The sequence below is a fragment of the Patella vulgata genome, chromosome 9 (assembly GCF_932274485.2).
Source record: "Patella vulgata chromosome 9, xgPatVulg1.2, whole genome shotgun sequence".
Classification (NCBI taxonomy): Eukaryota; Metazoa; Mollusca; class Gastropoda; family Patellidae; genus Patella; species Patella vulgata.
In genome coordinates this window covers 943,310-966,649 of record NC_065887.2, presented here as the reverse complement: position 1 = coordinate 966,649, position 23,340 = coordinate 943,310, and the positions used below count along the sequence as shown (strand labels likewise).

Below are 23,340 nucleotides of genomic sequence, written 5' to 3'. Positions count from 1 at the left end.
AATTTGACGTGATTTTGTTTAGATGCAACACTGAAACAATTAAGAGATGACAGTCAGCTAAACTAATGCAGAATAACGACAATGAACTGGTAAATAACTTACATACACGTTGACCGTTCCTTGTCTTTGTAAATCTTATAAATCTTGTATCTTATCTTAATAAATTAAAATCGTAACATTGACAAAAATGGCGGGTCGCACGTGAAAATCTTCTCCCAGATTAACCGGACACTTTGTCATAAAACGACTACTTGACTTGACATCTGTGACTAATACAAAACAGTAGTAGTTACCTCCCATTAATATTAAATAGATTTCGGAATCTAAAATCGTTTATCGATTGGCATCTTGGTCACTAATCAAATAGCAATGTATGCGTATTATATGCAGTATAGAATGTTTATTGTTGTTACCAATCAATTGCCATCATCTGACTAAAATTATATATAGACATACACACTCATCGCCATTGGATCTTGCACAAGAACACATTGGTAAGACATCTTTTGTTTCTACTCGACTCAATGTTTCTATTACTACTAATAATCTTCCTTTGATCATGGTTGAAAACAACTAATTGATTTAAATACTGAAAGATATACAAACAAATTATATACCATCGGAATACATTTACTGTTGCACATGTAGACTCATGTATTGTAATAAACATTGAACTGGCCGAAAATAGAGATGAAAGATTTTTCATAACCGTTTACTACTTTAAGGTCATATCGACCGACAGAGTAGCAATAAATTTAACGTTGATGATAAGACTAGTTTCATTCTATTAAACCATTTTGTAAGGAATGTTTGCGTTCGTATTAACGCTTTTTTTGTTACGAATCAATAAATTATGGAGGATTATGGCACGGCAACCGAGCTACATGACGTCAAATATAGGTTGATCTTAACCAGAAAAACTAAATAATAACACACAAATATAGGTGGTGTAAACGAGGAAACTACAACAATATCGATTAAATAAACGTATCACAAATAATAAAGTAAAAGAGCGAAAGAGGGAGTGAAACAGCCACTGAATGAACACTAAGTCATTTCGGGACTAACATGGTTCAATTATATTTCAGTCAGTCGCTTGCGTGTAGGAATCTTTAGTTGAGGGAATGACCCGAATAAAACCCCACATGTTGGACATGCCATATTAATCCGTGTCACGTTCAAGCGGCAAATCGAAGCCACTTGAATCAATGACAGACATTAAACAATTTGGCCACCCAAACCATATTTCTATGACCCAAACCAATACTACATAACAATTGATGTGTGATAACTTATTTGGCCACTATTTGACCATTTACATACATCAACCGGGCTGATTGTATCTCAACTCATAGCTAGAAACACGTGTAACATTGGCCACCCAACCCCCCCGCAGAAATAATGCGTGATAGATAGTTAAATACAATTATAATTTATAATGTAACAATTTCCCCTATAACAACTACTTGAAGTAATCACTGGCAACCACAATAATTTGATTGCACTCGTTCTAAATGTGCTTGACTGTCAAAGGAACTCGACATTGTTCACATTCTTCTATACCAGGGATTAGTGGGGTTAATCCTCCATCGTGGGTGATATCTCGGACAAATGTTTACATAAAAACTTTACAGAAGAACCTGTCATGGTTTAGAGGCAACTCCAGCGTAGGGTAGGAATTTGCTGGCCCCAATACTATGGCGGGATTTAAGGGCCAAAACTAAATGTATGTTGAAAGTGTTATTATACATCATAGAAAATACCTAATACTTAAGAAGCAAAATACATGTCGTTATACTTATAATGAGGAATACATAATACCGTTAAAGTAAAAGTCAAATGTCAAATTACAAATGTTTTTTGGAAAAAATCCACTAATGTTACAAACAACACAACCTTTTCACATATACACTTCAACAAAGCAACTTTGCAAAATGACTTTTGTCTTTTAACGCATCTTGAGTTCTTGAGGTCAAAGGTCATCGGGTTACATGTAAAATTGTTAAAATGAATGCTCCCAAGTAGGAAAGACAACCCACAATGACATTGGGAAAGTAAATGGACACAGATCACCAAATATTCCTACGCCGTGACCCACGAAACAAGGGCCAAAGCTATTTTTAGTCTTCCTCTCCCTTTTCCCCCCTTTTGCATGGCGATTTTTGTTGACTTTTTGGTGTAGAATCGAGGAAAAGGGTTTAAAATACATTTTCTGCCAGGTTTTGGTGAATATTCATAATTTTGATGCGGAAGGATACAAGAGTTGAGAGGTTGGTTAGGTTGAAATGTAGGGCCTGAAATTGCATGTTTACTTGTCTCTACTTCCAGCTTGTGTATCTCAAGTTTTTCATGAAGAACCTCATACGTGCTTTTGGGCAAGTGGTCGCCACATGTTCCTCCATCTGTGGTAGAAAGCGTTCTACCCAACGAAAATTTGGGAAAAAGTTAGAGCCGGTCTAAGATACGAGAATTAACATTGGAGTCAATGGGGAAATCTTTAGTGATCTGTGGCCTGTCTGTGTGTGATAAGGCTGTCACTGATATGCCTTAGTTTTGAAAATATGAAGATTAAATTCTCAGAAAATATGAATAAAATAGTTTGGCTACAGAAAAACTAAAAAAAAGTTAATTAAAAAAAAAAAAATCAAAGTTTTGAAGAAAAATTGTGATTTTACTGCAAATTTCTCAAGTTTCAATTTTTATTGAATTTTTAACAGTAAGTAAAATATTCTAATGCCCAATGTTGGCTTATTCAGTCTCAGAAAGCACAGATAAAGTGAACAGTATTGAAATTTCACCAAATTTTGTCTAAAAATCAGGAATATTCACAAAAAATCTTGAGATTCCCCCCATTTCGATGTAGAAATTAATATTTTCATGACTATTAAAATGAGTCAAAATGTCTAAAAATGCCCATATTTTCTTTGCTAATATAACTTAGATGGGATCTACATGTTTGTCAGGTTTAGAAATAGCTCCAGTTTTTCTACAGAAAATTGAAAATTGGTAACACTGAGTTAATAATGTACACCAGATGGGTTTGTACAAAATGTTCAAAACAGGGGTTGGCTCAATTTTGCCACTATTTTACCCAGAATAAGCATTTTTTTCTTCTTTGAAACATTAAATTCTTGCATTTCCTTCATGTAGGAAGCAATATCCCAGCCTTTCTAGACATTTTTTACTCCATCATTCTGTTTAGAGAGGCAATAAATGCCCCACCCCACCCTTTTCCATTAATGTGTTTTGAGGGATTTAAATGCACCTGTGTTGACATTTAAATGATCTTAATTGGAATTTGTGGTTGAATTACAGCTAAGAATGTTATTTTTCCCCCAAAAATATTTTTTTGTGCATTTCAAGGATTTCTAACCCTTATTTGTTCAGAGTCAAACGTAGAACCCTGAGGCATTTCAGGCCAATGAGACCACACCCAGATATAAAACTGGTGTAGATGTGTAAATGTCAGTTTAATGTTCAATATTTTCTTATCAAAATCCAGCATTTGTGGTGTTTGCTGCATTTATGTTGCCTATAGAACAATAAAATATTAATTTTTCTCCTTTTCAGGCCTCTTTTTATGTTGTCAATTCTGTCATGACTACTTTTTTGACTTCATTTTTTCAGGAAATTAATGTAAAGTTCCAGACATCTTGCTTCAGCACAAGGATTGCAATACAAATTTGTAACATGCCTCTGAGGTTTGAGATGTTGGAAACATTGAAATATTCCCAAATTTGTGAAAATTGTGTATTCTGTGACCCTTCTGTTAGAGAGGGGTGATCATAGACCAAATATGGCATTTTTTTCATTCATCAAGGCCTATTTTTAACCATAATTCATATTTATTGCACCTATTTGAGTTTATATGTGCATATGTTAGCCAGGGATGGTAAATCATAGCTGTTAGACAGATTCCTTTGGTAATGTTAGTGCTGCAACCATAGATTAGATTAATCCAATCAGTGGCATGTTCAGGGGGTAGGCACACATGTTTCAGTATAGATCTCCAATATTACAATCATTGCAACTGGTTTGCATTTTTTCTGTTTGCATATTGTCCACAGATTCTAAAAATATATTTCTTGTCCGTCCGGATATTTAAAAAAGTGGAAAATTATTGGTATTTTGAGAGATGCTACATGTAAATTTTGTACATTTTTCATCACATGGCAGTAAAAAATTATATTTTTGAAAAAAATTCCAAATTATGAGTGTTTTCTATGTAGTTTCTTTGTAACTTGTCTAATTTTTTCACAGAACTCAGATACTGCCTTTAATAAGAAAGATTTTTAAATTTTAGCACAAAAGGCCTATGGACCTGAGATGCACCAGTGTACATAAAGCAGCATGTGTACTTAAAGGGCCATCATTTTTACAGTTATTTTTTTATTTTGATTTTCTTTCACCGGCATGTTGCCAGAACACATGGGAAGGAAATAAAAAGGGCCTTTTGGTGATACCTGAAGTTTCACCCCTATATTGGACACAGATCACCAAATATTCCTACGCCGTGACCCACGAAACAAGGGCCAAAGCTATTTTTAGTCTTCCTCTCCCTTTTCCTTTTTCCCCCTTTTGCATGGCGATTTTTGTTGACTTTTTGGTGTAGAATCGAGGAAAAGGGTTTGAAAATACATTTTCTGCCAGGTTTTGGTGAATATTCATAATTTTGATGCGGAAGGATACAAGAGTTGAGAGGTTGGTTAGGTTGAAATGTAGGGCCTGAAATTGCATGTTTTCTTGTCTCTACTTCCAGCTTGTGTATCTCAAGTTTTTCATGAAGAACCTCATACGTGCTTTTGGGCAAGTGGTTGCCACATGTTCCTCCATCTGTGGTAGAAAGCGTTCTACCCAACGAAAATTTGGGAAAAAGTTAGAGCCGGTCTAAGATACGAGAATTAACATTGGAGTCAATGGGGAAATCTTTAGTGATCTGTGGCCAAATGAGGAAATTTTATTAGATTTTCACAGTAAAATTACAAATGTATGTCATAAATTCTAATGTCGGCGTTCAATTTACGACATTAAAGTTCATAGACTGGACGTTCTTTTTGTATCTGGAGACTTGTCAGTCATGATGTTGATATTAGATAGGCTAACTATACAGAGCAAGTCTGTATAATCTAAACAAGGTGCCATCCATTATTAAGATTACCGTTAATCATTCTTACAAACGAAGTTTCTGGGACATTATATACCCCTATATTTCAATTCGGTTTTAACTGTAGACTATTAATACACGTAGCCTATATAGTCATATTAATTATAAACTTCATACAAAATAGGCCTACATCTAGATTGAACATATTTAGAATAAATTTAATTTAATGTAAATGTACTTTTTGATAAATACCGAATTGTGTCATGTGTGACTTGGACTGACACAAGTTTAAATTAAATGTAGGCTATATAAAATTATTTTAACATTAAACATGGATCTTTCCATCAGAACGGAGGGTCTGGCAAGGACAACTGTTTAGTCGTTTGGATGGGACGAAAAACCGAGGACCCGTGTATACATTGGCGTGTACGTAGAAGATCCCTTGGTAGTTGGAATTCGATATAAGAGTAGGCCACAGTGCCGCTGCCCGGACAAAATTTCCCTCATAGCACACTGTATGCAGTATGCCCGTCTTCATTAGGAGCAGAAAAGTAGGACGTTAAATCGCATTTCATTTCACTTATTTTTTTTTGCTGTCGTATTTTTTGTTTAAATACCATTGTCATAGGCCTGTGTACATGTAAAGTCAGTAAATTACAGTTTCCTGAGGGAGTTATGGTACTGGTGTTTTATATTTCGGATAACTTGCGTAAACTGCACTTGAGTAAATAAATAAATGAAATTAAATATTAAATCAGAATCAGATCTGTTCTTATTATTCACTGTAGTAGGCATAGGTAAGTATATGGGGTGGGATATGAAACGTTTTCCATCTCTTGTTATATTAAATTTTTGATTGCTGGCAGGCAGTAAAAACTTTAAAACATTGTTGAATGAACCATTTTAAAATTAATCATTGTAATTACTTTCTGATAGAGTTATACTTTCAAACATCACTTTCGGTGGATTTAGACTAAATTTAATTAGGTAAATAAAACTTACAAATATCTATTCAGAAGGTCACTAAGCAGACGACGACAAGCTTATGGGAACATTCATTTTAACAATTTTACATGTAACCCAATGACCTCAAGAACTCAAGATGCGTTAAAAAACAAAAGACAAATGTCATTTTGCAAAGTTGCTTTGTTAAAGTGTATATGTGAAAAGGTTGTGATGTTTGTAACATTAGTGGATTGTTTCAAAAAAAACATTTGTAATTTGACATTTGACTTTTACTTTAACGGTATTATGTATTCATCATTATAAGTATAACGACATATGTATTTTGCATCTTAGGTATTAGGTATTTTCTATGATGTATAATAACACTTTCAACATACATTTAGTTTTGGCCTTTAAATCCCGCCACACAATACAGAAGATAAACTCGCTCGAGTGTATAGCTTTGCTCCACGGAACCAGTCCAACCTAATGCAGCTTTATCAGGACCACTGGGATGGGGGCGTGTCGGTGCTGAGTGACCCAGGTTGCTCAGATCTAGATAGGGTTGACACAGAAAATTAGTAAAATATTTGAAAAGAGAAATGAACGTGCTTTTTTAGTGATACGTAACGTGATATCTAGAATTCATATAAAGACAGGTACTTTAAATAACCCCACCCCGTCATTTAATAGAGTTTTGTACCACCCGACTTTGATCGCTTTGTTACCCTTGCCATGAGTGGTGCAGGACGTGGGGCTTGACAAGGACAACTGTCTAATCGTTCGCATGGGAGGAAAAAATGAGGTCCCGTGTACACAATAGCGTGCATGTAAAAGATTCATTGGCAGTTGGAATTCGATACAAGAGTACTGTAGGCCGTATATAGCGCCGCTGTCCGCGCAAATTTTCCCTCAAAGCACACTGCATGGCGTATGCCCCCAATCGGAGCACAACATTAGGACGTTAAACCTCATTTCATTTCATTTTATTGATCGTTTTCCGAAGGTCTGTAAATATGAGTACCGCTCCCTTCTACTGAAATTGATCTTGTTTGTAGGTTGATCGCGTAAATTATTAATTTCTGTCCCAGCCCGGACTTTTTTCCGTATGCAAATGAGCTTCGTCGTAGATCCCATATAAGGTATATGTTCTAATATGCTAACCTCTATTATGCAAAATGCAGCATGGAGAAGTGTAATGTGCACAATAACTATTATACTGTATTTTGTATTATTGAAAAGTGTATTCTGTATTTTAACACTGACATTGGCACTGTGGAGCAATGGAAATTACAAATTGTAAAACTAATATACGGATTTTGAACGGCTGACATATGTATTTTGCACCGTGAACATTGAAATAATATTGGCAACGTTATACTTCCATAGTTTTCTACTTCTAATTTCAGTTTACTGGTATATGTGATACAAGTAAAATATGTATTATTTTCATTGGATACCCGTCTACGGACTTATCCATGCGTTGGTTTGTGTTTATAACTTGGCACGCGGTACATTTAGTCACGTGACATTCTTCTTTGCTTATCTGTTCGTTGCGTGCGACATAATTATAGCAACAGCACCACCAACCGTAAGAATAATTTTGTTACAATGGGTTGCTTTTGTATACTGGTTTAGATTATTCTACGTTATATGCAACTCAAAATTGTGTGCAAGATGGCCGACTTTTATCTGTTCGATATTAATTTATTTGATTTTCGTGGCCATTCCATCTGTTGTGTTACTAAGCATCGATATTTATCCAAATATTACCAGTGGCTTTGAGAAGAGTATTCTAGTTTACAACAGACTAGGGGATATAAAAAACACCTTTCACGTGCCAATAATGAAAACACAGTTGCTTTTGCAGAAAGAAACGTTGATGAACAATCAGACCCAGGTTGCCTATGTTGGTCACGATGTTATATTTACATGTATTGTGATGCCGACTAATATTCAAGATCCCGTTTGGATGAACATAGAAGGACATTTAGTAACCTATCACGAACCGATAACATATAATATTACAAGTGAGTATCTGAAATACCACAATGATATAAACGAGTGTCTGAACTACATCAATAATACAAGTGAGCTTCGAAATTGTATTATTACAAGTGAATTATTAAAATACAATCTTACAATAGAGGTTTGGAATTATTTCATCAAATACAATATTATAGGTGAGTTGTTAACATATAACAGTTTATCGTCGTTAGAAATTCGCGATATCGAGGAAAAAGATTTCAAAGTTTACCACTGTCTCAATAATATTTCAAATGCATTAATGTGGCAGGAATTTCACCTCAAGAAACAGGAATTTCAAACAATTGATGTATATGCTGCACCAGGAACATTAATATTGATGTTATCTTACTACAGACATTTAGACAACAGTGAAGATATCACTATATATCATACATTAAATGGTAATATAATAACATTCGATGATTATAATTGTCCGTATCTTCTTTTATACTATTTTTACTCAACTAGAAGTATATATGGTTCATGGCATCTTTTTAAATATCATGTTGATCAATATGAATATAATCCTAATCGTTTAGGCAAATATCTGGTGTCTGTTACCTCTTGGTGTATGACACCTGAATTATACGGATTACATAGTACAGTTGTCGTGCGGCGGTTCCAAAATACATCAGGTTCTTTATGTTCAGTTAAACATATCAATCAACCCCTGTCACTGAACATAAAATACTCAGAATCGAATTTGTCTGAAAGTACTGGAAGAAATTCCGAGTCTGATTGCTGGGGATTAGAAGGAGAACCAGATTCTGAACTATGTGCCGTTACTAAACGTTTGTTGTACAAAGATGCTAAACTTATGTATAAAACAGATAGGGATTACATTTTGGGTATGCTTGTTTCAGTTATTCTATTCCTTATATTCCTATGGTACGTCTATAACACATGTACGGGTGAAATAGACATGGAAACTCTAGCTGGTATATCAGACAGGAGGAATGCTGAAGAAAGATATAACGTATTTATTTCATGTGTTCAACAGGATTACCAATTTGTGCGAAAGAATATATTACCACTTTTAGAAAATGTGCTTCGTCGCAAGGTTTTCCTTCCTATACGTGATGTACAACCAGGTCGACGGATACTGACCGATACTGATGAGGCAATAAGAGAAAGCACGTCGTTTCTTGTGGTGGCCTGTCGGAGGTATATTAGAGACTGGAAATTGAATGAACTTGAAATTCACATGATTTTACAAAATGCTAATTCACGCAATCTGATAATAGTAAGACTGGATGATTGTTCTATTTCTGATATCTTTAATAATAAATATCAAGTTATAGATTTAAGAAACCAACACAACCGTTTTCAGTTACAGAAGAAACTGGAGAAATTACCGTTATACAGATCTCCATTGATGAAACGAGTAAAAATGGCACTTCGCATCCTCAATCTGTGTGGAGGAGTGTTCACAATTGTTCTGCTATTTAATGACACATACTATATTGCTTTTAGATCCCTAGTTTCAATTATCATTACAGGCTCAAATGGATCAATAAGGTAAACTACAGATCATGTGTGCTGGACTATGTACAATCATGTCCTTTTTACACGTCCATATTGTCATCCGTCCGTTCAAATTTTATTTGCGGACACTCTACAAGTCACAGTTTTAATCCGATTTTGATGACACTAGAAAAAATGGGTTTATTTCCCAAAGATCTCAGTTCATGTCGATATTAGCGCAAATTTGACTATATCTTCATGGATTATTTATGACCCAGATCGCGGATTTTAGGTTGTGGACCTTCCAGAGCTCACAATTTTTATCCGATTTTAAAAATCGTTCCAATATATTGTGCGACAAAATGACCGCTCCTTGTACGCAAATATTGTAAAAGTATGTAATACCAAGTGACCCTGAAAGGATGCGTCTTTCTGTTTCGCTTGAACATGAATATTCGTAAATATTGAATTTAGCAGTGTAAACAAACTAACTGGGTTTTTAAGGTTAACATTAAGGTTAAATCATTTCGACACTAACGGGTTTACACAGGCGACCCTACAATCAATATAGTTTTGCCGTCCATACACGTAAAAAGTAATCGTTTCAAAACGTTTCCATGCCTTACTTTAGTTAAATCGAGTGATCTGGCGTTTTTGAATAAGAAATCCCAAACGCATGTTAAATTTGCCAATCTGGTATAATAGCAATAAATGGATGTACGGATAATGCGTCAACTTTTCAGTTTTCAAAACCAAGTTGGTGCATTAACCGTTGTGACAAGAAAATACAACTGATGATAACAATAACACGTCGTTATAGAAACACTATCAGACGGAAGTAGAGCATACAATTACCTTGTGGTCAATTATTAATTATATTACATTTATTTAATATCAGAAATGAAACCATGTTGTATTATTACGCCGTAATAATGGTTTTTTGGGGTTTATTACTTGTTGTGCAAGATACGAATTGCCAGAGAGCAATGTTGTGACCATAAAACTGTACGGCGTAGTTAAAACGTTACTAGGTGCATAATTAATAGGTTGCTGATGGAATTGTTTCATTTACCCCCGAACGAAACTCAAACTAATCTACAGCCTATTGGCTACTTTGTGCGTTTGTCGGGTAAAAACTTGTATAGTAAGGTTGCAAAGTGGAAATAGGCTGAATTTTATTATTATGAAGCGCCACAGATTAATAGTAAGTGCTGGAGGACTACACTACGCGCTAAGCAGAACAAACAAGACAAACTATACAGACGTAAAATCAGGTGAATGCATCATATAGACATGATAATTAATTAAAGCATAGTGTATGGTAAGATAAATAATGGACAAATTTGAACGTTTAGCCTCAATAGTGCTTTAATCAACTAATCTCGGACTTCAGTATATTTTATTCTTTATTAACTTTTGTAATCTTTAATATTGTTTGAATATTTATTAATCATTTACTTGATACAATTTCATATTGTAAATAATGTACTTGTCAATTTTAAAATTTTGATAAAACTATTTACTTTGCAATTTCATGTGTTCATCAATTACTTGATATAGTTACAATTTTATATTGTTAATTATTTACTTGGTAGAGTTACAATTTTAATAAAATCATTTACTTGATAGGGTTACCATTTTATGTTACTAATCATTTACCTATAAAGTTACAATTTTCCCTATTTTTTATACTGGATAATGTTTCCTGTTTGTTTTAAAACGTAGTGTATGAATAAATCTCAAAATCAGTATATCGACACTCCTGTGTTATTCATGTATTTCTAACATTATATATACACCTAATGTCCAATTGGCTTGTCAACACGATAAGGGCTATTGATCCTTGTTTGTGATCGTATTATGCTTATTAGTAAAATGGGGTGGTTTGTTGAGATATGCATTGGACTTTTATGTCATTGTAATTCTTCCGTTTTACTATCACGCCGCTTTGCCAATATTTGAATTATCACTACAAATAAGAAATAATATAAGAAACGAAAGACAGTCGTGCGAAACCAACTGATATAAAATGAAATGAAATGAGTTTTAACCTTCTGCTTTTCTGCACCGACTAGGCTAAACGGACAGGGCGGAACGAACTAGAAAATACATTTATATTAGCTCACTGAAACTTGGTAACTGCAGAAATAGGACTACTTTTCACGTTTTATAAATAAAGGGTGTTACGACTCAGTCGTAAAAAATCACATTCACATTGTGTTGCAACAAGTTAGTGCAAAGATAATACATAGAAGGAAATTTATAAATAATACGGATACCTTTTATGTTTATATTTATAAATGATCAGTTGATCGACGTGATCTGTAAAAAAAATATTAATTACATTTTAGTCTTCAAAGCAGTGCCGGATTTACCTATAGTCCTGACAAACTGAAACCGCCTAGGTGATTTACCTATAGGCCTGACGAATTAAAACCGCCTCAAGATTGAGGAGGGGGGGGGGGGCTCTGACCTAGGTATTTAATATTTGTCACACTGTCATAAGCTTTTCTTACACTCAAATAGTCTTGAACATCCGTCAACGCTTTCATTTTTCTCTAGTTGTGAGGGTGGAGGTTATTTCGAATGTTAATCCGAAAGTACGTTCTTGTTGAGAATGTCAAATGAAATGGGGTTTAACGTCCTACTGTTCTGCTCCTAACCTGGGCTAATGAAGATGGCAACTTAGTCGATTACTAACCTCTAACTAGCTAGTTACCAAGTAAACCTAGTCACGGATTATTTCAGACACTGTTTGAAAATACGGGCCTAAGAGTTTATAGTGAGAAATAAAAGCCAAATTAAAAAGAGTCGCATAAAACACAAATCCGTATATAATAGAAGATTTGTGTTATTTTGTGTCATTAAATATTTTAATCAAAAATATATAAACGTTATATAGTATAATCTGTCGTGTGTATTCTTTCACGCTCTATTAAATCTATATTATGTCACGCTGTTCTCTAAATGTCTTTTTATTGAAAACAAAATATTTTCTAATCGTCATTTGACCTTTGTACAAGCCACGTGGTGATATGCAGTTTCTTAATTATATGGGTAGTTTGTGCAAGTCACGTGGTGATATGCAGTTTCTTAATTATATGAGTAGTTGATAGAAATAACTGTATGAGTTAAGATAGAATTATAATTGTGCACTGATATTGTTATAAGTGAGGGTGACCGCTTGTTTATATATTCAGTTGAAATATATAATTGAGTATCGGCATACAAATGAAAGCGGAGTCCATAATTTCTGACAATATCACCTAATGGTGACGTATAAAAGGTAAATAAAATCGGACCAAGAACAAAACCCTGAGGAAGCGCAGATGACAAAACAGATTCAGACGACGATTTACAATTAACCAAAATACACTGTTTTACCTACAAGTTTTCTAAAAGATTTAATGCAGAGCCACAAATACCGAATTGAAAATAAGTCTACGTAAAAGAATATAAGGATTAACCGTGTCGAAAGAAGCAGATAAATCTAATAAAAATAAAAAAAAATATAGTTTTGAATTAAGAATAATTAATTCTTGGTCTGATGGCTTTGATTTGACGGATACAATGTACTTTGTCCCAACCAATCATCAAGGAAACGGATCATTGTCGAAATTTGACAATAAAAGCTGAAATCAGACCAAGACGAGAAAATAATTTACCACTTAACCAAATTGGGGATTCCTGAGATAGAATTTAAAGTTAAAACTGAACGTTATGATTAAAAAGTGCGGTGCTACAGCGTTTTGAAATTAACACATATTTACATTTCTGTGTTCAGTTAAAGATAATTATTATAGGACGATAGAAGTACAGTGGTGAACGTTTAGAGAGACATTGCAGTTAATTTTTTATTTTTGTTGTGTTGTGTTATGGTTAATTGCATGAATAATTATGAGCTCTATTACTTCCCATAGTATCTATAATTTTATCAATTTCTCTACGGAAATGCCTTTACGGTGGACGGCATGTAATAGTATTGTGACATTTACAGATTTGTTAAATTCTTAATTCAAAGTCAAGAAATATAACAAGAAATACGGATTAATAATCATGTTGGTCATTTAAATTTTTCACGGTCGTAATATTAGGTAATAATCCTTGATGATATGCACGGTATAGTGCATGTACATCCCATATTTGGAATTTAGTTTTGTTATTAGTCTATGACGTAAGCAATTGGGGAGTTTGGCACCTATAAAAGAGCAAAAGCAAGGTTCGAATAATCCGACACCGCTTGTTTTTTTTTTTTAGAAAACCATTTGATTCCGAGAGAGCCAGGATGTAGAGGTTTACATCAGGTAACTCGCTCTGCTAGTGGAGTTGGTTTGAGGGAAAGACATTTTACTTTTAGATATTGTAATGTAGACTATTGGTTACTGTTACATATTGATATTATGAGAAGACACAACGTTGAAGTCCACGCGATGTTCAAAATACGTTAAAATAATAACCATCAGGCCAAAAGAAAGATATGTAGCTAAGGGTAGTACTACACTATGCCATGTACAAAGGTATCGTGTGACCACATCATCAAATATTCTCCGATGAAAGTTAATGTCCTCCCCAATCCCAAAGGTACTACCTGACTGTGCACGTTTGGTTCCTTTCTGTGCTATAATCAAATCGCCCCCCCCCCCCATTCACCTTCTATTTTTTTACGTTCAAGTGAATATGAACATTGCATATGTCCCTAGTAAAACCAAGTTAAGCATACATATAGTTTATAAATTATCTAGGGTGGTGAAATATGTAATAACTGTGTGCATGCGGTTTTATTATTAGGTATAGAATTTCTTTAAAATGTTTAGAGGTTTTATTATTTACGGCGGTGTAGAATTTATTTATAGGGACGTTGACTACAGATAGATTACATTAACTTGGTATACAGAAGATGATATCGTAACATGAATGGATGACGTCACTGATCATATTAAATGTCATCTTGAATATATTAATAGGCAATTGACATGCATATACATGTACTTGCATTATAAACATATACGCATATCGCTTTCGGATCTTGCACGCGTAGCCTACACATTGGTAAGACATCTTTCTTTCTTTCTACTAGGCTCGTATTTTCTAATATTACTACTAATAATCGTCCTTTGATCGTACCTATTCATGGCGAAACTATACAACCACAAGAAATTGATTGATATATTAGCACACAAATTATATACCACCTGCAAACATTTACTTTTGTTACCTGGTGGGTTTTGCAGCGATGAAAAAGCTGCGGTAAGTTTAAATGGCGTATGGCTTAACTCATATTTTCATTTTAAGGCGAGAGCCTCAACCAGAATGTGAACACTGTCATGTTCCTTTGACAGTTAAGCACGTTTTGATTGAGTGCAAGCATTTCAAGGATGTTAGATCGAATTTTTTACCGTTGTCAGTCGTTACATCACACGTTTGCCCAACCGGGTTTTTATATATATATATATATATATATAATTTCATTTTTGTATTTAATATTTATATGCATAAAAGTTGTGTTTGGAACCTTAACGTAGACGAAATGGGCATAGGAGCACATATTAATGTAATACGAATGCATATAAGGTGATTTATTTTACATTTGTAAACAATTATTCTAATTTCGAATCAATTGTGTTCTTTGAAATATGCAAACTGGACGGAAATCGTAAAAATTCTACAAGATATTTTATCGTTTGTGAATCAGCCATTACTAATTACTTCCGCATTGTCCTGTAGGGTATATTATTCTTTGTTCAGTACAAATGGCACTGGAAATCGTAGAATTCACGACTGATGTGAAAATATTCAGTGTCCTAGATATTGGATATAACAGTCCTATAATCTCACAAGATAACACCAATATTGATTGAAATGGGCCATTGAATTCTAATTTATTTTTTAATTGCCTATATTATGAAAAATATTGAATTTTATATCCTTTAAAATGCACCCCATAAATGGCTCTGTTACTTATAGTGGTCATGGTCTGTAGACGCGGCTTATCGTGTAACGTGACCAATCCAGCAAACAAAAAGGTACTTCGTGTAGACTAAGAGTTCTTGGCCCTAGTCATAATATTGTATTCCACATAATATATATTATATAACATATATTCAGTTATGCTTTCTATATCTATTTTCAGTGTACTGGTGTGTGTGATACAAATAACCGGTAAAATATGTATTATTATTATTGGATACCCATATATGGACTTTTTCATGTGCTGCTTTTCTTTTATAACTTAATACGCGGTACTTTCAGTCACGCGACATTCTTCTTTGCTTACCTGTTTGTTGCTTGCGGCATAATTTTTACAATAACATCAAGAATAATACCAATTGTGGTAGAGTCTGTTGCTATTTTATACTGGTTTCGATTAGTCTACGTTATATGCAACTCAAAGTTATGTACAAGATGGCCAACTTTTATGAGTGTGATATTGATTTATTTTATCTTCTTGGTCATTCCATCTGGTTTTCAACTAAGCATAGCGATTTTTCCAAATATTGACAGTGGCTTTGAGAAGAGTATTCTATTTTACAAGGGACAAAGGGATATAGGCAACAATTTTCAAATGCAAAAGATGAAAGACCCGTTGCTTTTACCGAAAGAACTGTTTCATGGCAATCAGACCCAGTTTTCCTATATTGGCCACGATGTTGTATTTAAATGTGCAGTGTTGCCGCTTAATAGTCAAGACCCCGTTTGGGTCAACACAGAAGGAAATAGAACTTTAGTAACCTACAGCGAACTGAAAACATTCAATATTACCAGTGAGTTACTGAAACGCTACGCTATTGAAAGAGAGTTACTGAATTCTAATATTATAAGTGACTTACTGAAATACAATGACAGAAGTGAATTACTGAAACACTACTATAACACAGGACAGTTTCTAATGTTCAATATCATAAGTGACTTACTGAAAAACAATAATGATACAACTGAGTTATTGAATGAAATACTGGAGTTGCGGACATACACTGATTTAGATGAGTCACTGAATGATACAATTGATTCACTGAAATTGGAATACAATTTAACTAGTGAGTTAGTAATATATAACAGTTCAAGTTCGTTAGAAATTCGTGATATCGAGGAAAGAGATTTCAAAGTTTACCACTGCCTCAATAATCTTTCAAATACATTAACGTGGCAGGACTTTCATCTCAAGAAACTGGAATTTGAAACGGTTGATGTATACGCCACACCGGGAACATTAATATTTATGGAATCTTACTACCGACATTTAGACAACAATGAAGATATCACTATATATCATACATTAAATGGTAAAATAATAACTTTCGACGATTATAAATGTCCGTATCTTCTTTTATATTATCATTACTCAACTAGAAGTATATATGGTTCATGGTTGCTTTTTAAATCATTATATCATGTTGATCAATATCAATATCCTGGTTATAATCCTAATAATTTAGGCAAATATCTGGCGTCATTTTCCTCTTGGTGTATGACACCTGAATTATACGGATTACATAGTACAGTTGTCGTGCGGCGGTTCCAAAATACATCAGGTTCTTTATGTTCAGTTAAACATATCAATCAACCCCTGTCACTGAACATAAAATACACAGAATCGAATTTGTTTGAAAGTGCTGGAAGAAATTCCGAGTCTGATTGCTGGGGATTAGAAGGAGAACCAGATTCTGAACTATGCGCCGTTACTAAACGTTTGTTGTACAAAGATGCTAACCTTATGTATAAAACAGACAGGGATTACATTTTGGGTATGCTTGTTTTAGTTATTCTATTCCTTATATTCCTATGGTATGTCTATAACATATGTACGGGTGAAATAGACATGGAAACTCTAGCTGGTATATCAGACAGGAGGAATGCTGAAGAAAAATGTTACGTATTTATTTCATGTGTTCAACAGGATTACCAATTTGTGCGAAAGAATATATTACCACTTTTAGAAAATGAGCTTCGTCGCAAGGTTTTCCTTCCTATACGTGATGTACAACCAGGTCGACGGATACTGACCGATACTGATGAGGCAATAAGAGAAAGCACGTCGTTTCTTGTGGTGGCCAGTCGGAGGTATATTAGAGACTGGAAATTGAATGAACTTGAAATTCACATGATTTTACAAAATGCTAATTCACGTAATCTGATAATAGTAAGACTGGATGATTGTTATATTGCTGATATCTTTAATAAGAAATACCAAGTTATAGATTTTAGAAACCAACACAACCGTTTTCAATTACATAAGATACTAAAGAAATTACCGTTATACAGATCTCCATTGATGAAACGAGTAAAAATGGCACTTCGCATCCTCAATCTGTGTGGAGGAGTGTTCACAATTTTTCTGCTATTTAATGACACATACTATATAGTTTTTAGATCCCTAGTTTCAATTATCATTACAGGCCCAAATGGATCAATAAGGTAAACTACAGATCATGTGTGCTGGACTATGTACAATCATGTCCTTTTTACACGTCCATATTGTCATCCGTCCGTTCAAATTTTATTTGCGGACACTCTACAAGTCACAGTTTTAATCCGATTTTGATGACACTAGAAAAAATGGGTTTATTTCCCAAAGATCTCAGTTCATGTCGATATTAGCGCAAATTGGACTATATCTTCATGGATTATTTATGACCCAGATCGCGGATTTTAGGTTGTGGACCTTCCAGAGCTCACAATTTTTATCCGATTTTAAAATCGTTCCAATATATTGTGCGACAAAATGACCGCTCCTTGTACGCAAATATTGTAAAAGTATGTAATACCAAGTGACCCTGAAAGGATGCGTCTTTCTGTTTCGCTTGAACATGAATATTCGTAAATATTGAATTTAGCAGTGTAAACAAACTAACTGGGTTTTTAAGGTTAACATTAAGGTTAAATCATTTCGACACTAACGGGTTTACACAGGCGACCCTACAGTCAATATAGTTTTGCCGTCCATACACGTAAAAAGTAATCGTTTCAAAACGTTTCCATGCCTTACTTTAGTTAAATCGAGTGATCTGGCGTTTTTGAATAAGAAATCCCAAACGCATGTTAAATTTGCCAATCTGGTATAATAGCAATAAATGGATGTACGGATAATGCGTCAACTTTTCAGTTTTCAAAACCAAGTTGGTGCATTAACCGTTGTGACAAGAAAATACAACTGATGATAACAATAACACGTCGTTATAGAAACACTATCAGACGGAAGTAGAGCATACAATTACCTTGTGGTCAATTATTAATTATATTACATTTATTTAATATCAGAAATGAAACCATGTTGTATTATTACGCCGTAATAATGGTTTTTTGGGGTTTATTACTTGTTGTGCAAGATACGAATTGCCAGAGAGCAATGTTGTGACCATAAAACTGTACGGCGTAGTTAAAACGTTACTAGGTGCATAATTAATAGGTTGCTGATGGAATTGTTTCATTTACCCCCGAACGAAACTCTAACTAATCTACAGCCTATTGGCTACTTTGTGTGTTTGTCAGGTAAAAACTTGTATAGTAAGGTTGCAAAGTGGAAATAGGCTGAATTTTATTATTATGAAGCGCCACAGATTAATAGTAAGTGCTGGAGGACTACACTACGCGCTAAGCAGAACAAACGAGACAAACTATACAGACGTAAAATCAGGTGAATGCATCATATAGACATGATAATTAATCAACGCATAGTGTATAGTAAGATAAATAATGGAAAAATTTGAACGTTTAGCCTTAATAGTGCTTCAATCAACTAATCTCGGACTTCAGTATATTTTATTCTTTATTAAGTTTTGTAATCTTTAATATTGTTTGAATATTTATTAATCATTTACTTGATACAATTTCATATTGTAAATAATGTACTTGTCAATTTTAAAATTGTATTAAAACTATTTACTTTGAAATTTGATATGCTAATCAGTTACAGGGTGGCTAGGTGGTTAAGACGCTGGCTCGCTAGCCTGGAGGGCACGTGTTCGATCCCTGCAGTGGCAGAGAAAGTTCATCAGGATTTTCCGACGTGGTTTCCCCTTATCAGTGGTACAGGACGAAGGGCCTGACAAGGTCAGATGTCTAGTTGTTCCGATGGTACAAAAAACCGAGGTCCTGTTTATACTTCGGCGTGCACGTAAAATATCCTTTGGCAATTGGAATCCGATATAAGAGTAGGCCAGTGTGGCGCCGCCCCAGAAAAATTTCCCACTGTATGGACATGCCCGCAACGCCGGATTAACCATGGTGGGGGGCCCCTGATCAACGACCGCGGAGCTGTGGCAGGCGAAACCTGCCACCGCGAGCGCCGAAGATGCGAAGCCCCGTAAGCGGGGTCTCGGGGGGGGGGGGGTCTCCCCCCTTTGACATTTTCTGAAATTGGAGGCCGGAAACGTGATTTCCTGAGGAATTCCAGCCCGACCGCATCTCGGCAGCATCTCTCTCAAATTTCGAGACGTGGCACTCTTGGCCGTCTCTTTTCCCCCCGGTCCGTCATTTCGTTCGCACAAGTCCCACACCGATTGCGTGTAGACACGGGCCGTCAGGCAAACGGGTAAAAATTCGCCCGTTTTCTTCTCTTTCTTCTTCTTCTCCTCTCTTGGCCAGGAGACCCTCGGCCGGGGCGCGCGAAGTGGAAGTGAAGAAGTAGATGAGAAAAACAAATATACAGAGAGAGAGAGAGCTCTGTCCGTCTGAAGCGGACAAATCTCCTAGTCTAGGGAGCCACAACAGGCCGATCTACCAAGTACGACACAAACACTAGTCGTCTGCAAGCAGATTTACCTGCTTTCGAAAGACACCTGCCGAAATACACAGGTCGGACACACACCACGCCGTTCGCCCGCGAGGGCGAAGTAGGGCCTAATCGTTCTTTCGCCGGTCTCAGAGAGGCAGACGCGCACGTCGTGGGACGGGATTCCGCAAAATTCTGCCACAAAATTAGCGCATTCTGGCGTTATTTCAGTGGACCAATCCATGCGAGTGCTATGAAATGATGGCATTTCTAGAGGAGGGGGCTGGAGCCCATTGAGCCCGTTAAATCCGCCACTGTAAGTGAGCAGAGCTACATCAAACCTAATTGTGAAGTCGCTCAGTGATAAATAACGAGGTCACTTGATTTGGAATCGTATTATATCCCCCACGATGATTTGATGAATGGAGGCCGTAACTTTACGACCAAGCCGGACTCGATTTTTGACGAACGTCTAACACAGTAAGTACCAAATGGTAATACGAGATTTAATCAAGAAATCTGAATATTTCGTGTGATCATGATGTGCATCTCATCAAATTCAGCTTATACCCACAACAAATATCAACAACAACAACAGATTATATACAATCGTACGTCAATCTGAGGCAAAATTCGCGCTACTCGAAATGATGGGGACGGGTAATTTGTTCGAGTTATACGATAATTCGAGTTAGACGATGTTCGGTCCGATAGAAGATCTCACGACAATAAAAGACCATGTGTTACACCCTTAGATAAAGCCACAAAAAGTGTTTATTTTTCAAATCTTCAAGTTTCCATTATTTACAGTTCGAGTTAGGCGATGTAAATATAAGATTTCGATAAGGATTGTACCGGAAATTTGGTTCGAGCTATGCGATAATTCGAGTTACAGTTTCCGAGTTATTCGATGTTTTATTAAAGGAAAACGAAAGAAAATATTCGTTCAACGAATTTTGTTCGAGTTAGCGATAATTCGCGTTATACGGGGTCAAGTTATGCGGAGTTAGAGCTGAATGATAATGATCAATGGATGAATGCCCTGGCGAATTTTGCAATGGTTTCTTCGGCATCGATGGTGCGCAGGATATTGCTTTCAGAGGCCAGCCGAAGCAAATACACTAGCCTATCCTGACCCATCGTAGACCGGAGATAATATTGAATTTGGAGAAAGATCTCTCCCCAGAACAATTAGATATCATCATACACAAATATATTCTCAATATTGCTTCAACGTTGGGGAATGTGGCCCCAGGGACTTCCGATGGAGGGCCCTCGGAGCATCGGAGGGGCCCCGTCACTAGGTCACCGGCCGTTGGAGTCCTCGGTCCGACCATGCTCGAGTCGCGCAACTGTGATTTTTGTGGGGGGCCTTCTAATGTGGGGGGACCTAGGCCCCATGGTGCCCAGTGGTTAATCCGGCGTTGCATGCCCGTCTTCATGAGCTCAGCAGGAGCAGAACAGTAGGAAGTTAAACCCCATTTCATTTACATTTTATTAACTGCTATCTTCTGCCAGGTTTGTAATAACTAAAATATATGTTTTGGAGGCAGCTGATCTCATTTTCGACACATTTTTTCATCTTGGTAATTAACTGGTTCCCCTGGGTCAAAATACGTGGAAATCCCATTGGAGATTTGTGGGTTACGAGTGGTCGAGTCCGCCTCAGATGGCATTCATCAAGCATCAACTAAATTTCATTTAGACGCTCTGATCGACCACTGCTCACTACGGAAGCAGTGTAGCAGGCATGACTAAAGGGGTCACTCTTAGCCCACTGTGGACGCAGTGTCGTGGGCGTGTTTGGTTTCGATCACCAACCTCGAAAATTGAGCCAATATGATGGCCTAACCTATTGAAGCACTTGGCGAATTTATTTCACAAAATGATTCAAATGTTGAGACACAGATGGATACAGTATCGCCTGTTTGTCATATAGATATGCAGTGAACTGCCTATCGTCATTCCAAAAATGACGGAAAGATAACGGGTATTGGAGGCCGACAATAATGAGCCGATTAAGACCCCTGGCTTACGTTCAATAATGAGCTGAGATATCAATTTCAATGGCAGAGAATTTAGGACAGAATAAAACTTGGTGTAAAGTCATGACTAAGTTCAACAATGAGCCAGGGGCGTGCTAGGGCCTCCGAGGGTAGGCAGACCAAAGTTTAGGAGGGGGGCTAGGAAAATTTGAGTTCTGTGGCACACGGTAGAACCGATTTGACGTATATGTGAGCCATGAAATACTATACATTGACACTTGGTGAAGGGATTATGATTAAGTCACAAAGATCCGAACATGAACAAAGTTAGCTGCAGTCAAGAACTAAACGACCTGTGAGTAAAGAAAAACAAGCATCGAAAGGGACTGGTATTCCTTACAAAGGAACCCCAAGACTGACAACCCCAAGAACGAGAAGACGGTCAAAATACACTTTAAGCCAGCCAAGGAAGTTACTGGTGACAGATTAAATGTCATTAGAGTTCGTTGCGACGGTTAGCGTATTGACCCTGAGTATGCTAACGGGCAAAAACGTTCCCGTCGCCCGTGTTGGAATTTTCCTAAATTCATTTAGATTCATTTAGATAAATAAATAAAACTAAGACAAATTAGTTGATTCTGAATATTATGGAAATATTAATCCGTCTGTGAAATCTATTCTGGAAGTCATGCGTGGAAATCATGTTCTGATTGAGCTTGTATGGGGCCCTTACATCAATGAAAAACGGACATTGAGTGCGATTGGTTTGTAGTATCTCTGGAGTTGGTTGGAGCAAGGGAAGGGCAGTGGAAAAAGGGAGCGCAATATTCGATGGCACATTTTCGGAAGCGAAGGCACATAGCCACCCCCGCTCCATCCCCTTAACCTTGTTAGGAAATCTCATCGGATTCGAGCGTTATCAATTATTTCCAGTTTCTTTTGTTTTGGCATTTATTAGGGCAGGGTAGGCAGTTGACTACCTCGCCAGCATGCCTCTGCAATTAGATGTTTTGCTTAGATTGCACAGAGTGAAGAACAATTTCAGTGCTAGATGTTTTATAAATAAGTTAGATGTGCAAGTAATTAATGAGTGTTATCTATTTAGG

At 36.0% G+C, this 23,340-nt stretch overlaps 1 protein-coding gene across 1 annotated transcript; it reads left to right on the top strand.

Moving 5' to 3' along the window:
• The first annotated feature begins 381 nt into the window (after positions 1-381).
• LOC130014326 (uncharacterized) lies at positions 382-19,387 on the top strand. The gene is made up of 2 exons (XM_056103369.1): positions 382-494; positions 15,672-19,387. Exon 2 carries the CDS (start codon positions 15,708-15,710, stop codon positions 17,955-17,957), a length of 2,250 nt encoding a protein of 749 aa, XP_055959344.1. The 5' UTR covers positions 382-494; positions 15,672-15,707; the 3' UTR covers positions 17,958-19,387.
• The last annotated feature ends 3,953 nt before the right edge of the window (positions 19,388-23,340 follow it).